This window comes from Polyodon spathula, chromosome 15 (genome assembly GCF_017654505.1).
Source record: "Polyodon spathula isolate WHYD16114869_AA chromosome 15, ASM1765450v1, whole genome shotgun sequence".
NCBI lineage: Eukaryota > Metazoa > Chordata > Actinopteri > Acipenseriformes > Polyodontidae > Polyodon > Polyodon spathula.
The window spans coordinates 7064676-7082067 of NC_054548.1; the positions used below are offsets into that span (position 1 = coordinate 7064676).

At 37.3% G+C, this 17392-nt stretch overlaps 1 protein-coding gene across 2 annotated transcripts in view; it reads left to right on the forward strand.

Moving 5' to 3' along the window:
• The first annotated feature begins 240 nt into the window (after window positions 1-240).
• Window positions 241-17392, forward strand: part of LOC121327569 (AF4/FMR2 family member 3-like) — a 66048-nt gene continuing 48896 nt past the window's right edge. Inside the window, exons 1-2 of one of the 2 annotated variants that reach the window (XM_041271661.1) lie at window positions 241-397; window positions 4079-4123. In XM_041271661.1, the coding sequence (XP_041127595.1) occupies window positions 329-397; window positions 4079-4123 (114 nt within the window). In that variant the 5' untranslated portion in view covers window positions 241-328. Of the gene's footprint in view, window positions 398-3456; window positions 3537-4078; window positions 4124-17392 lie in introns of those variants that run through there. The other variant, XM_041271663.1, reaches the window with a different exon arrangement.

A 17392-nucleotide genomic window follows, 5' to 3' on the forward strand; every position in this document is an offset into this window, starting at 1 on the left:
TATCTCGGTGCACTGCTTACATCTTCCCAGCGGCAGCCTGTGCTCTGCATGGTAATTAGCTCATTCGTATTGTCAATGATGCGCTGCTTTTTCTTCTCCTAGCTGTTTCCTGAGCTGTCAGTGCTGCTGCTGCCCTCCAGCTCTGCACAGACGCTCTTGCTCTGCCGCTGATGCACGTTGTTACTGTTGAGGCTGCTGCTGCTGCCAGTGTGCACACAAGTGGCAGCGAAGGATCCTTTTTGCTGCAATGTGTTGTTCTTCTGCTCTCCTGCTCCCTGACTGAGACATAAAGGTGATGGGCAGGGAATTCAAGGAGTGAGGAATAATCATGCCTACCGTCTTTGAAAAGGAGACCAAAGTTGCAAGCATCTTTTTGATGGTTCATTTAAGCAGTCAGGTGAGAGTGTTGTTAAGGCAGGTTTAAAATAAGCCAAGACCCAGCTGGTTGGCATCTTAACTGGAAAAAAAAACAAACAAAAAAAAAACACATTCAACAGTCTAAAAGGGTTTGGTTTCTTTGTTTGTTGAGTTCTCTAATAGTTTATTGGTGTTTTTGGATGTAAAGAGACATTGGGTAATATTTATATTGGTGGAGTCATTATAGAACATGCTTAGGTTTGTTGTTCTAAGGTTTGTTGTAAGGTTGTTCTTGAATTAGATTAATACAATGTTGTTTTTAAAGCATATTTTAGCTAAATAAACTCAGATTCGAGAAACTAAGAATTGCACAATATATATATATATAAGGGTATATTTCTTTAAAAAGTGGCAGGTTTCAAGAGGGTAATTGTTTTAAACATTAAATATGATAATTACATTACTTACATGTACACTATATACTGTATTCCAATTGCAATTATGTATATACTTGTCTTTGGTTGGGTAGCTAACCTGCAGTTAGTTGCTGTACCTCTTTATAATTGCAGGTTGTTATTTGCTGAGAAAATGTTGAAAATGCTGCTGATATGGTGAAACTGTTTCTTTGTTTTGAAATTTTCTGGTAGCAGTTTGTGTATGACAAGCTGTAAATCAAACTGTAATAAATTGAAGATACTTTACAGTGTTTTTGTTTTATTTTACAGTATTTCTGTTGTTTTGGTGCTCATGAAAGGTGCTGGACTGTTAGTACTAGCAGCGAAGTCCTCACTGTTATCCACAGTGCAGGCATCGCTCAGTCTGTTGCTCAGTAAGCATGCCTCGTATCCTGGGAGCACCATCTCTTTAAGTGGGGAGATGCCCATTCCCTCAGTTATGTGGTGGTTTTGTGATGTTGACAGCTCTTAGGACGCCCACACGTAGACTCCAATCCAGTCATCCAGGAGCAGGGCAGAAATGTATATCTACCGCTTTTCATATTGTTGTAGATTGTTCATTGGCTGAAATGATTACTTTCATCTTTTTATAAGAAAAAAAGAACAGTTATGAATGAGAGGAGGCGATTCGTCCCATCAATGCTTGTATGGTTCCTAGCAGTTTGATCACAGTCTATTTGGTTCTGAACTGGATCCTGGTAGCACCATGGCTTGACTCCTTTCATACCCACTCGCTGTGTTCAAAACGACCCTCTGAGTCTCTCCACTCAATTTCTAACAGTGATCCTGATCCTGGTTCATATGCTGCACTTGAGTTAATGTAGTTTACTTTTAGGATTTTAAAAACTTTTGTGAGCCGTATACAAAGAAAGGAAGAAAGAAAGTAGGCCTATGCTATGTTTAGCGATTTGAGAGAAATTAAACTTATAAATGAAATAATACTGGTTACTTTATGTACTTCCTGATTTTCCAAAGTAAATGTAACATTGAGAATGTTAATATATGTTCAAAATTAAAATGTGTTTAATTTCTCTTTTTGTTATCTCTGCTAAACTGCACATGAGGTCGTCTGTCCAGCTAGATTCTTGCCCCATGGGCCACACCACTTTCTGCAATTGTTGAAATAGACAACAACAAACAGGGGTGCAAATTTGGCTAGATTCTAGCACCAGGGTATTTCATCTAGCGCCAGCATCATTAAATTTGTACCCCAGTAGACATGTTACACAGGAGAGTCATGTAGGAAGTTGTGAGATAGGCTTGATTAGGGAGGGGTTTGTTAATTTAACATCAGTAAGCTCTCTGTTGGTAAACTTTCAAAACAGTTCAGCACCAATTTTCAAAACTGTTTGCAGCCTTGAACAAAACAGTTCACATTTATAAAGGATGCTGAAGGCAAGATTATTAAATTATACAGCATTGTTGCTTTTATTATTCAGTCAAAAATGTAATCAGAGCTTAGTAATGCAGTCTGCAAGTTCCACAAATTCAATGACATCTATTCATCTCCAGTGCAATTTAATTTATTTATACACTGTGTAACACACTCAAGGCAACTTACAGAGATTAGGGTGAGTGAACTGTGCATCAGCTACAGAGTCACTTTCAACAATGTTTCACCTCAAAAACAGAGCACAAGGAGGTTAAGTGACTAGCTCAGGGTCACACAGTGAGTGAGCTGGGATTTGAACTGGGGATCTCCATGTTACAAGCCCTTTTCTTTAACTGCTGGACCACACAGCCTCCTACAAGGCATGTGTGTGTAACAAATATCTTGACCAGAAAATGTTTGGGCAGTATGTGTGCTGCATTCTACACACCTAGACAGAATGATAGGCATCAATTCATGTACGCATTTCCTCCAGAGGTGCGAAATAAGAAGAGGCCACAAGCAGCTATCATCCTTATTATAATTCATTATAATTATTATATAATATATATTTATATTTATAAATTATATTATATAAATTATATAATTCAATTCACAAATTACATACATGCCTGTCAGAAATAGTAGCAGCATTATAAAAAACAACTGTTTTCCAGCAGGAATCGGTCTTGCTAAAAACAAATCCATTAAGTTGCATGATTGAGCCTCCATTGCTAGGCTGTGAAAGTGTTGTGTGGTTAGTTATCATGTGTGTTCATAATGGGAAAAATTACATTGCATAAAGTGTATTTAATGTAATTAGTCTGCTGAAGGTCATATGTGAGCAATGCTGTAGAAAGATGTCTATCCTCATATTTCTTTTTTTTTTTTGTTTTAGTCAGGTGGCTGTAAAGCTATATCTGAAATCTTAGCATTGGAGTTTAGCTATTATTATACACAGGAATACATTCTCAAAGCAATTTACTCCAAATCATCATTAGCACATTTTATGTCTGAAAGAAAAACACATTTCTAAAATGAATAATAAACCACTTTAGACTAATCACAGGCGCCTAATGAAATGTAGGAGTTCTTTTCTTCTTGCTAACTATATTGGGTGCGTTTCCACTATCTGAAAAAATCCTGTTAATGACAATTTGGAGTAGACGGCTTTGAGAATCCAGCCCCCAGAGTGTGAGGGAAGAGGAAATGTAGTTTCTTTGGTGTTGTTTGATTTGAAGTAATACCTGTTTGTTGCTGTTACTCTTTTTCACAGCAGGGTGGGATTGAGGAATATGGAGCTCTATTGTCTACTGTGCTGCAATGATAAGGCATGACTTATTTAATTATGAAAGGTAAAAAACCAAATTCTTTCAAACTTGTGGTTTGTGAGAACTTTTATAGATGCCTGTATTCATAAATAGTACCTGTATTCCTAATAGTATGCTTAGAATTAAAAAATGGTGCAGAAGTATCCCCCATATGAACAGTATCACCTGACAAATACATTGAAATGGATATGCCTTTTTGTACCCTAGAACCAACCACATTGCCAAGCCAAGTGAAAGCACAATGGATGCTCATTGGGTCACCTCATCCATCAAAGCATTCTGGCGAAACCTATTTCTTCCTGGCTCAATCCAAACTGGGCCTAATAGGGCTCTAATTCATACAAAATTTGTCTTGGTGTGCTCTCAATGGAAATACACCTGACTAATTTCTTGTACTGTAACAAACGACATATTGGTTCATATTCCAACCTCCTGGCTTTTCAATTATTACTTTTTTAAATTAACGTTGTTAACAACAATAAAAAAAAAACACATTACATGTACTCATTCCGATGTTCATCCCATTTTAAATGTGTTGACCTTAATCTCTTTGTCTTGTTTTACAGGTCAGTGGAACCAGAGACAGCAACTGTGTTGAGGAAATATTGCGGGTAAGAATATTTTTCAGTTATTTCACACCAATGCTGGTTCTAAAGATTCCTAGGAAGCTGCAACATTAGTCAAACATGTTAAGGTTGTGACAGGTCACTTTTTGCATTTATGTAATCAACCATCTCTGTAAAATGAGAGATAATCAATATTGTATTTACAGTATTAGGGTGTACTATTGTGGTGCAGGTTATTTCCTTTTCCTTCTAGAAAATATGGGTGTGGCAGGGCAGAGGCCCTGCTGTTGTTGATAGTGTGTGTGTGTGTGTGTGTGGGAATGTAAGGTTGGCAGAGATGGGGTTAAATCTGTCATTGCTAGCAATCAAAAGTGTGGCTATTCCCCAGTTAGGTAATTGGTGCTAATTGGGGAGTGGCCACATTTATAAAAGGAACCAGAAATCCTTTGTTTGTTTGGAGGAGTTTGTGGAGTGGAGTGGAGTGGAGTGAGTGTGCGTGCTATAATGTTTGTAATGTTTGAACTTGGTGATGAAGGCTATAAGTGTGTTATTCTTTTGTTTGAATTTTTATTTTGGCTCTTGTGCCGTGTTTTGTTTTTTCCTGTGTTTGGTGTTATTTTGCTGTTCAGTAAAGTGTGCAACAGAGCTTTGAAACTGCAGCTTTCAGTCCCAGGGTTTATTTCCTGCCGGTAGCCAGTCTGGACTGTGATGCTACCCTGTCACAATGGACCTTTTAAATAGTTATTAAAGTAAAACATATTTGTTTGCAATCACAATAAAAACATATCTGCAGTGTCAGCTTGCCTTTACTTGCTATCGCTAACTACATGCTGTGCTGCAGGTGGCAGTGAACTTTTCAAATTGAATTTGTGCAGTGTGATAGAAACAGAGAAAGGGTCTATAGAAAAGGCAGTGGCATGTTATTCCTAAAACCTGTGTGTAATTTAAACTGGGACCAAACCAATGCTAATGTAGTTTCCTTCTCATAAACTCAGCCGGTGTTAGGACCCAGATTTTAAGGTTTTCGGTGTATCTTTGTGGGGATCCAGGGCTTTTCAGTGGTCCATTTTACCTGTGTGGAGTTAACTGCTATTTTCACAAACAAGGAGATAACTTCTTTAATGGGTTTTTAAATTGGGCTGTTGGTCAAAATTCTAACTGTACCTCAGAAAACAGTTTACAGTAGCTTGTATTTTTTTTTTTCTCAATTAGTGCTGTTACACTTGACCAACAATTAATGGTAACACTTTTGTTTAGGTATATGTTATATGTGATTACAAACAATAGCAAAAAAAAAAAAAAAAGTGGCAGACGTGTATAATAATAGTTTTACTATTTATAGACATACAGTATTATATCATTGTTTATAGCTTCATTAATAACATGTTTATAATCACTTAGAATGGACACCTAAACTAAAGTGATACCCAATTAATTATACATGGTAAAATATACTTATTTGCATCTTTCTTATTTGGCAGCATTATAAAATAGTGATAGTGTTTTGTGTGTGTGTGTGTATTATACTTTTATATTGCTTGTATCATCCATCAGGCTTTTCTACACCTCTACACATACTTTGTAATGAAACACTGTAATCACAAAACTGTACCTGTGCTCAACAGCCAAGATCAGTGCTGTTTTAATAATTGCACCTTGTGTATTGGCTTCTCTGAGCACATTCAGCAGCATGGTATGCTTTATTCAGACCCTTCCAGAAGTAAATGATATTATTGACAATACAGCACCTGCAAAAAAATTCTGGAAGCAGGTGTTTTTTTAAAGTACTCCTGAATGACACAAGTGTCCTTGGGGAAGTTTGTCTCTTTTACTTAACTGGATTGTTGGTATATCTTGTATACAACATACCGTGTATGTAGAAGTGCTGTGGAGTTAATCCACTCCAGGGGTCACCTGTTGTACAGTAAGCATTACATCTCGAGTGTTTGCTCCCCTGAAGTGGATTAATGCTTCACATTTCTTTTCTTTTTACTTTACAATTGATGATGTTAACAATTATTCTGAGTAGTTCTGACTTCTGTTGTTTCAACGTGTTTATTCACTTTCTCAGTTTCAGAATCCACGTGACCTTATCCATGCCTTTAGAATCCTACTTTTCGTAATAAATTATACCACAATTGAGAAATTCCATCTTAAAAAAAAAATTTAAAAAAACAAAAAAAAGGCTGCAGTCCCTGAGACTTACCTGGTAAAAGCATGCCTGCGTGGTGTGCAATGTGAGTCTAAAGCCTCTTTCACTCTGGCACTCCTACCCGGGTTCTGGCTACTCGGGTCACAATCCCACGTAGAGTGAAATCATGTACCCGGGTCATACCCAGGTTGACCCAGGTCGGCAGTGACCCACCTCAGGATATGCTACACTAAAAGATAATTCCAGGTGGATTCTGATTCAAAAGATTAAAATTCAAGATTGGAAAAAGTCATAGAATAATTGTAAACAGCATAAAAATGTGATGGAAATGTAAAACAAACAAACCAAAAAATTACTTTGACATCACTTTACATAGTTTTGCAATTAAGACATATAGCCCCACAATCAGGCTTAATGCGTGTTTAGTTAGGCAGAAACATCATTTATTACTGACTGTAGTTTTTACTATATAATTTTTAACACAAAACTGGAGTAGCTTCAGTTAACAAAAACTAATAAGAGAACAGATTGCGTTTTGTTACTGGTCTGATTTATTTATCATCATGAGCTGGGGTATTTCCTGGTCTGTCAAACGGTTTTCAGTTTTTGGAAAGGTCATACTGTACTCACGCTACCCAGTAATAATAGAGTTAAAATTGCACTCTCTTTCCTAGTTCATTCCTGTGTTCCGCTTCAATTCTTAGCCCTAATACAGAAATCTAGAATTAAGATCAATTATATTTATTATGATGAATTTAGGGTGACATTCTCAAAGCTTTTTACACTAAATCACTATAGCATGTTTTTTTTTTTTTTTTTACATTTTTTTTTATAGAAACTACTTGCAGTCATTAAGTATTTCAGTAGTTTTCTGAAATACTTAATGGTAACATCCTTGGGTCTGTTTTTCCTTTCTGAAAGCTTCAGCCCTTAGTTTCTTAAAGTTTGACCTCAAAATGCATGTAAAGCATGATTCATACAGGACTAAAAACCAGGAGTCCTCAGAGTTGGTCAAAAGGAGAGACTGTCTAGTAACCTCCCAGACGTAGATTCGTTTTTATCAAAGAAAGTCGTTAAATTCAAAATGAAATGCGATCTTGTAGCCAGAGAATTTGTGCATGATTTGTAGACAATGAACCTGGTGTAAATAACTCATTTTGTTGGACCTTCTTTTCCAAAGGCTAGAATAACCATTTAGTTCAATGAGTGATATGTATTTCCATATATATCTTCAAATACACCATTTAAAGCATTCGTTTTTTAAGAGTCGACAATTATATTTTGTATTTTCACCCGTCCACAATTTGGTTATGCCCAATCATAGCGATTTACTGAACTGTACAATCTCAGGACAGATGTTTCAATTTTTTATATTATATTGTGGTTTATTGTGAAGGCTGGTATTGCTTTTAGGCAAGTCCCAAGAACAAGGGCAGCGGTATCATATGTCAGTGGTATCACATAATGAACTAACGCACACTGGTAGGCCATTTCAGCACTATCAGTACCAGTGTTCTATCATATGCAATTTGTGATCTACGTAAATCCTTGCGCTGGCATTGCTGGAAAAGCTGTAGTCTACTAAAGATTCTGATAGATTCAACAATTTAAGAGTCCACAAATGCTCATTATTGTCAACATGCTCATTATGCTGTGTAAAAGTAGTAGGTTTACTGTGTATCAGAGCTTGTAAAGAAGAGTGTTTGTAGCTGCTTTAGATCTGTATGATAGCAGGGGGGAATCAGCTTGATTCTGTTTTCATGTAGCCAGCATACAGCATGTGTTCTGGTTTGTAATGTGATCAGCATTTGCATTCAAAGGCAAAGAGAGAGAACAGCTTTTATAATAAACTCTTCAGTCCCTGAAACAAAGTACTGTTTAATCATCTTCAGCCTGCTGGCTTTTACATTGAGCTTTTAAGTGTAGCCAGACAGTGGGTTTTGAAACCATGACAGATGATCACAGTAGCAGGCTTTCAAAAGGTATTTATCATATAGCCACATGAGTTACCACAACAGAGAAGCTAATTGTACCTTTCTATCAAAGGAAAACAAAAAGTAATCATTCCATCGTGATGGCTGTGGATGTCGCGTGCTTCCCTCTGGTTTTATATAAATTGTCTCTCATCACTAAACAGTGCATACTGAGTTCTGACAGCTTTTCAGAGATTGTTGCCATTACCTGTGAGCATCACAGAAAGAATGAGTAGACCTTGTGGAGGCTAATTGCATGATCTGTTTAATTGATTCACTGAGGAGCTGGCAAGGTAGCAGTAAGACTTTGATGTTGTGTATAGAACCCTGCATACATGAGGGAACTTGTTTTTTCAAACATTGTCGGAAAACCTTTTCAAGCAGCACACGATCATTCCAGCTGCATGTTCCAAAAATGGAGGAAAGCCTCAATGCACTGAGTGGTGCTGCACTTATAATTGCAGTAAAACTTTGTAAAAGAATGGGAATCCTAGATTCTGAGGAGAAAGGAGTGGACCATGATCTTTTTAATGAGCTGTGCTTAAGTTATCGCGATTTTGTTTGTATGGATCCAGACATTTTTGAGGTGCTGCTGAGGCTTTTAGGACCACGAATAACCCGAAATGCAGGGCTGGGCAATTAAAGTGAACAGATAATAAATTAAATTAAATTAAATTAAATTCAGAGTGAATCATTTTTGCAATGTTAATTAATTCAATTGAATTAACTGTGCCACAATTAACTTGTCCAATTGACACGGTTTAATTGTCAATATATATATATATAATATATATATATATATATATATATATATATATATATATATATATATATATATATATACAGCTCTGGAAAAAATTAAGAGACCACTGCAAAATTATCAGTTTCTCTGGTTTTACTATTTATAGGTATGTGTTTGGGTAAAATGAACATTTTTGTTTTATTCTATAAACTACTGACAACATTTCTCCCAAATTCCAAATAAAAATATTGTCATTTAGAGCATTTATTTGCAGAAAATGACAACTGGTCAAATAACAAAAAAGATGCAGTGTTGTCAGACCTCAAATAATGCAAAGAAAATAAGTTCATATTCATTTTTAAACAACACAATACTAATGTTTTAACTTAGGAAGAGTTCAGAAATCAATATTTGGTGGAATAACCCTGATTTTCAAGCACAGCTTTCATGCATCTTGGCATGCTCTCCACCAGTCTTTGACATTGATGTTGGGTGACTTTATGTCACTCCTGGCGTAAAAATTCAAGCAGCTTGGCTTTGTTTGATGGCAAGTGACCATCCATCTTCCTCTTGATCACATTCCAGAGGTTTTCAGTGGGGTTCAGGTCTGGAGATTGGGCTGGCCATGACAGGGTCTTGATCTGGTGGTCCTCCATCCACACCTTGATTGACCTGGCTGTGTGGCATGGAGCATTGTCCTGCTGGAAAAAACAATCCTCAGAGTTGGGGAACATTGTCAGAGCAGAAGGAAACAAGTTTTCTTCCAGGACAACCTTGTACTTGGCTTGATTCATGCCAAAGCTGCCCGATTCCAGCCTTGCTGAAGCACCCCCAGATCATCACCGATCCTCCACCACATTTCACAGTGGGTGCAAGACACTGTGGCTTGTAGGCCTCTCCAGGTGTCCATCTAACCATTAGACGACCAGGTGTTGGGCAAAGCTGAAAATTGGACTCATCTAGGGGTGCTTCAGCAAGGCTGGAATCGGGCAGATTTGTCTTTGTGAAGGACTCATGAATCAAGCCAAGTACAAGGTTGTCCTGGAAGAAAACCTGCTTCCTGTTGTCAGTAGCTTATAGAATAAAACGAAAATGTTCATTTTAACCAAACACATACCTATAAATAGTAAAACCAGAGAAAGTGATAATTTTGCAGTGGTCTCTTAATTTTTTCCAGAGCTGTATATATATATATATATATATATATATATATATATATATATATATATATATATATATATATATATATAAAATTAATTAATTTTACTTTGTAAAAAAATAAATGCACTCTGAATATTTTATTTGAAAACTGACAATGCAAAATTATGACTTCAGTAGCACTGGAGGCTTTGTTGCATTTAACAAACATGATGCATTCAATTGTCTCATCAAGCATATTGTATTCAGTGAGCCAATACATTTTGCAACTGAATGCGGAACACAGGCGATCATTTTACTACATTCAGTCATCCAAAAGTTCCATTAACTGGGGTCCCATTAATAATTAATATACAATTAACTAGCGCATCCTGCACTCCTGCTTTTACCAGATGCGCCCCTCGGGAGCCACAGGCAAAATGTTTGTTGAAAATGTTTCTCAAAGTAGAACCCTGGTCTGCTTCTGGAAATATAAACCCTGACCCTGACCCTGACCCTAACCCTTTATAAAAAAAGGACTGGGTTATTGTTGCATTGTTATGTTTTAAAGGTTATTGTTTTATGTTTATTTAAAACAAGCGTGTTTGTTTTGTTTGGCAGTGTGGATGGGGTGATAAGGTGTTCAGAGAGTGGAGAATGAGAGAAGTAAACAGAAAGTAAACAAAGTAAACCATGCAGGAAGCACGGTGCTTGTTGGTTGCCAGTGTTGTCTGTGTTCGAGAGTTGTTTGGCTCTGTGAGCTGTGGTTTTTGTCTGCTTTTTAAAATTTATTTTGTCATTAAATAAATGTGCACCAACTCTTCAAGTCGCAGTCTTGTGTCAGAGTCAGCTTCCTGGTCTGGGTATGTCTCCACCTAGGCATCCTATCACAGTCCCACAATCATGTTCAGTTAAATCCTTTATTTTTTTTCTTTATTGCAAACTAACAGTGCTAAACCAAAAAAAAAAAAAAAAAACATCAATACACACTGCCTTGTTAGAATTCAGACTGCTCTGTTGGTAAACAACAGTCAATTCTAAAACCAACATGTAATCAATCTAAAAATGCTTCCTGAAGCATTTTAAACAAGTTGGAGTGTATACAAAGACTATCCAGAAAGACCTGCAAACAAAGCATTTACAGTAAAGTTATCTTTAATCTACAAAGGAAAGAGCAGCTCAGCATCAACTCGGAGTCCATAAAGTTGCACGGTCCAATCCTTCGGTGCTCGGACATGCGAGCTGTAATTCGGAAAAATGACTGTAGATTGGAACTGACATAAAGCAACGCTGTGAGCAAACCAAAAGCAACGGTAAGGGATGCTTACCAAGTTGTTTCTACGATTTTTTTATTTAATTAAACAGCAGACCACACCAATGTGCACTTGCCAATGATTATACTCATAGATCAGTTCGGTGGGTGGGTTCTTGATATGTTTTATAGGAATGGTTTGTTATAGAGACTTGTAACTGTGCCTGTTTTGTTCCCCCACTGTTTTGAATATGTACAGTATTCCATAAACAAGCATCCAAACATTCAATAAAATGTATAAAACATTTGCAAATACATATAACAGTATGTGAAGCATAATGATCAACACTGTAGTTTTAGTTGGAATACTTTATACCCTCTGAATTGACATAATATATAATTGTTTATCTGTTTGTTTGCCCATGCTGTGATGAGTTTGTTAAAGATTTGCAATGGAATACCTTTGACAAATGTTTTACAGGGAAGAATTTACCAAAGCACACTAAGAACACATATAGTGGGATTATAAACAGACACACAATTCAATATTATGCAAATTCCAAGGGTATAAAGTATACCCTTACTTGTTGTTACTATAAAAAACAGACTTTAAAAAAAAAGTACACAAGGCATTTAAAAAATACATGTAGTGGCTTGAGTCCCCTTTTGAAATATCTTGTGTCAGATTTACTCTGTAAGCCAAAATCAAACCATATGGAGTCCAGCCTTCTTGATCACGCATCTTCATCCATCCTTGTCAGCCCTGGTCATCTTCTCCCAGTCCGAATGTCATTCACCCTTATCTTGAACCCTTCAGTGCCTTGCTTCTTGGTTAAAATCTAGCTGATGACTTGCAGAAGTGCCACTCAGTCAGGTCTGTAAAAATGCTTCATGTGAAGGTTGAAGCAGAAACTGCTTAACACAGGAACTGATGAATAGTCCATGTTCGTTACATTAAATGCACACTGAAGTTGTGCATGTGAAACAGTGCATTATGCTGTTCTATATTCAGTAGGGCTGTGCAGATACTCTGTGCGTAATTCCCTTTAATATGTTGTTTGTTGGCAGGTAATAAAATGAAACCGTACAAGCCTGTGAATTTCACAAGAAATGCTGCCTTCCCATCACCTTTACAATTGAGTACCAATCAATCACAATTTACTTTCTTTCTTCTGGGGTGCTGATATTTTTACTGCATACCAAGGCCATAAACTAACAATATGTTGCAAAACTAACAACTATAAGTGATTTGTCACATCCACGTGATCTTTCCTTAGCCTTAAAGTTACCTCTATGCAAACCACGAAATGTATTTCTTTGTCGAGTTTAATCAGACATTACATTTTGCCCAGGACTACAAACCCACAATCTACTGCTGAGATGGCACATTTCCAATGAATCAGGGAAAGTGAAATCAAAATGATTTTATATCAAAAGGATAAAAGAAAGGTAAGATAAATAATCACAGATAAAAATATGAGTAAGGTTCACATTGTCGTTGATTGGTAAGAGCACTTGATGTTGTGTAATCAACATATTGTATTCCAATATGAACAACTTGACATTTTGTTTGGAAATTCTAAAGCACAAAATATTGAGGATATCAAATTAAGGTTAGTATTTGGTGCTGCCACTTTGGTTATATGGACGAACCTGTAAATCTGTCCTTTTACATGTGTAAGTATGTCACACCTGCAATTTTGCACACATTCGTACCAATGGTAGATGTACTGCAGGTGATAGTGGTCTATATTTCTTTTAGTCTTTTTAGCAACTACTTTGACATGTGTACTAATACAGTTTGTTTTTTTCCTCATTGTGGATAGGTACTGTACCACTTCTCCCCCCTCCAAACAGTAATTCATTTTGAGTCCAGCAGATTGCTCTAGAGCGGAGCTCTATTTTTAGCTTTTAGTGTTGGTAGTAGCAGGCTGATTACAGTGAAGAAGTGCTGCCCAGAGGAGTGCAGGTTTATCAAGGTATCCCACTGACAGCACTGACAGAGCCCTCCAGTGAGCAGCCCAGCAGACTGAAAATATAAGTCTCCTGAAGCACAGATCTAAAGGAGGGGAACTTCACTTGGTTTTATTGGCTTTTGGGCTGTTTTGTTTTTTCCAAGAATGTTAAAACCATTTTGAGTAGTGCTGCTCAGGATTGCTGTAACAATGAAGACAAAATGTATTCCCACTCTGTAAGCATGTGTGCTGTGTTAACAGAATATTCTTTATTAGAATCATATTAGGGTTTGTGTCTATTATCAAAAGAGGGGGCTACGTTGAGACCATCAAAGTAATTCTGTTTTTGGACAGATTCAAACCCAGGGCTCCAGAGGTGAAAAGAAAAAAACTACCCACCTTGGATGAATGCAATTATATAGAAGACATGAGCAGAAATATGTATGTAATTGCAACACTGTGGATATTTGTAATCAACCCTGGCCTTTCTACAGCAAAGAACACACAAGATATCCCCAGCTGTTTAATTTGTTGTTGTAGAAAGAGCAGTGAAAAATATCAGGTCCTTTGTGTCAGAAAGGGAATAATAAAATTGCTGAGAGCTGCAGGCTAAAATGTATTAAATTAGCATTTGCTGTCACAGAGCCCCAGGCAGGTGACTTTGTTTTTCACTGTATTCCAGAGAGGCAGGTTATCAGGTGTTTTTCTGTGCTGCAGTTGAATGCGTTTGCCTTTTAAGAGATTTCACTAGTATAAGGGAAGGTGTTCACGCTGAGCCCCCATAGGTCTTGTTAAGAACTGCATTTACAGAAAGGTTTAGAATCTCTGTAACTTGCTCAGAATTAGAATAAAGAATCATTGGCCATCTTGCTGTAGGAAAGGATGGGGAATCAATGACATGCAACAGGGCATTCTGGTGCTGTGGCTAGCCTAAGAATAGTCTTGCGTGCTCTGATAATGTAATTCAGCAATGATTTGTTGTGGATCTTACAGGAGTTTTGAAAAATAACATTGGAATACAGTTATAATGCCATCAACAGAAAACAGCAGTGCCAGAAATAGTATATAACGTACCCCTTATATTCAGTGAAAGTTAATTCCAAAGTGGAGGAACAAACTGAAAGACTGTTCAACAAAAGTGGATGTATCGGTTGAAGCAAGCTACTGACTGGTGACACACTAGCCTTGAAGTTCCTGGCCACTGTGGTATGGTTTTTTAGAGAATACCATGTTAGTTGTTCTTTGCTGGTGGAAGTGCTAGAAATGACCAGCACTGTTTGAATCCTACATTCCTCAATAAATCTATTGGGAAATCTATCTGGAAGTCTTGGATTTTATATACCTGTTGACTGGCCAGAAAGAATACAAAAAATAATTGTTCAAATTCTAAAGGGTGCTGATCATCACCTCAGCAGCAGCTGCTGGAGTTTTCAGCAGGCTAATTCCTACCATTGTCTAAGTACAGAACCATTACTTTGCCATTATAGTGTCAAGAAATTCCCGTAGCACTTCATATGGGAAAGATATGGGAGTTATTACTATAATTCTTTTGCATAATATAAAAAGTCAGGATTTTAAATAATGTGTAAAGCAACATACACTACTTAGTGACACTATAATTATAACCACTTTATTAACTCAACACAACTTCAAAATGCAAAGTAGAAAACCCTGCCCCTGGTGTCACATCAGTACTAGTTTGCTGCACTGTAGTATCAGGACCATTGTGAATTCTGTTGCAGATCCATTGTGTTGCCAGTGATATCCCATGTAAAACTTGTAGTACTTTTGCAGTTACAATGCAATTACGATTTATTGTGCCTTACCATGGTTCTGGCAGCATGTTTTATCATACAGTATTTATCTTGCTTCAACATGCTACATGCCCATTTTTTCCGTTACACTTTGCAATGCATTTACCATAGTATATTGTTTTAAGATTTATATTCTTTATGAAATGAACACTGAGTCAACAGAGTACATTGTAGCAGAACAACTACTAAAAAGTTTGAATGCGTAACTGCATGATGTCTTTTCAGATCACTCATAGGCAACATCTTATTTTCTGTCACATTTTCAAGTGCTGCATATAATTTTTCTGTTGCTTAATTCAGTGGCTGTCATAATTTACAGTTAGTAATTCCAGCGAAGTAAGTAAGTAATTCCAAGGTTCAGCAAAATAAACAAAGGTGAGCTAATAGGCATGCAGTTAGTTTGTAATGTGCATATACTGGAGATCTAAAAAAAAAAATTAAATTTAGCTATTAGCATCTGGCTGCCTTTTGACAGCTTGTTTATGTAATGCCGGTAGCTTTCCATATACCACCTTTGTGAGGCAGACTGGGTGACAAGGAAGCTGCTTAAAAGTAAATGTTTAATGGTGCATGCAAACTCAAAATTAGTAAACACTGAGTGACAACACTGCATGCGCTTTCAGTGTCTGTGTTGTGTCAACCGCTGTGAAAAAGCACAAGCTCTACCCAGTACAGAGTCATTATCTTTATCTGGGCACACAATGTAGCCACAAAGGGTTTATCCTTAGTAGCTCATTGTAAAATCTTCATCAAATCTTTTCCCTTTGCAGCTTTTAATGTGTAAATCTATGTTGTGCTGCAGTGTTTTAGACTCACATAAAGTTCTATAAATATAGCAGCACTATAATGCCATTAAACAGCGAACCAGGGCAGCTATAATTTTGATTTAATACGGTTTGAACCCATCTTTATTAACTTTAGACACATCTTTTCTTACCATTGAAAATTCAGTGACAATGCAGTGGATCTGCACTTGTGGGGAATGGCAGCACAAGAGCAGATACAATGGTGCAAAGTTACTAACATTTTCTTATTCAGAAATCACAATGATATGAACTAATATATACCTGGAATCCATTGCAGAACCATAATACATCAGTGTGATAGGGTGCAAGCCCCTGTATAAAATGTGTTATTTGTTGTTATTCCAGATTGGCAGGGATAGAGTTAATACTATCCCTACCAAATACATGTGGCTGGGATTTCATTGATTAATTAACAGTCAATTACGCCCAGCCACAGGTGTATAAAAGGAGCAGTCTCAACACCCAGGGCAAGGAGCAGAGCACAGCAGAACAGAGAAGAGCAGAGCAAAGCAGAACACAGCAGAGCACATCACAGCAGCAGAGCAGAGCAGAGCACATCACATCACATCACAGCAGCAGAGCACAGCAGAGCACATTATAGCAGCAGAGCAGAGCAGAGCAGAGCAAAGCAGAACACAGCAGAGCACATCACAGCAGCAGAGCAGAGCAGAGCACAGCACAGCAGAGCAAAGCACAGTAGCAGCAGCAGCAAAACAGAGCATCAGAACACAGCACAGAGCAGCACAGCACAGCACAACACAGCAGCAGAGCACAGCAGTCAAGCGAAAAAGAAGTACTACAATTCTTTGTTATATTTTCCCGGACTGAAAGCAGGTAACTACCTCCAGAACACCCAGAAACGATTACCTGCCAGCCCAGCATTGACAGCTGTGCATGTTAACAAATAGACCACTTGTCTATAACCTTGCTCTGCCTGGGCTCTGTTGTGCATAGTTGTGAGATCTTTAAAGACACAGTACCCATTTATTTTGATGAAGATTTTTGTTGTTTTTTTGTAAATAAATATGCACATAGGGTGCTTAAACTGCCTCTTTGCCTCTGCCTACTATTTTTAAAGCATTAAAGACTGCACCATGATGCTCCCCGTTCACAATCAGTTATTATTATTATTATAATTATTATTAATATTATTATTATTATTACTTAGTCCTTTAGCAGATGTTTTATCCAAAGCGACTTACAGAGACTTGGATGTGAACTATGCATCACAACTGCTGCTGCAGTATCTTACAACAGGACCTCGGTTTTACATCTCATCCAAAGGATGTGCTACTGTACCATGGACCACTATGTAACATTTATTACAAGCTCTATAAGGCTAGAGTTAGGGGTGCTCATTTCCAAGTGTAGGCTTTAATTTTGTAGGGGTGTCCAGGATTTGGATTTGGAAAAAGTTTGGGCCTGTACAGAAATGGGCAGAGGCCAACTAAAAATGGACACGTCATATCAAAATAGTTTGGGG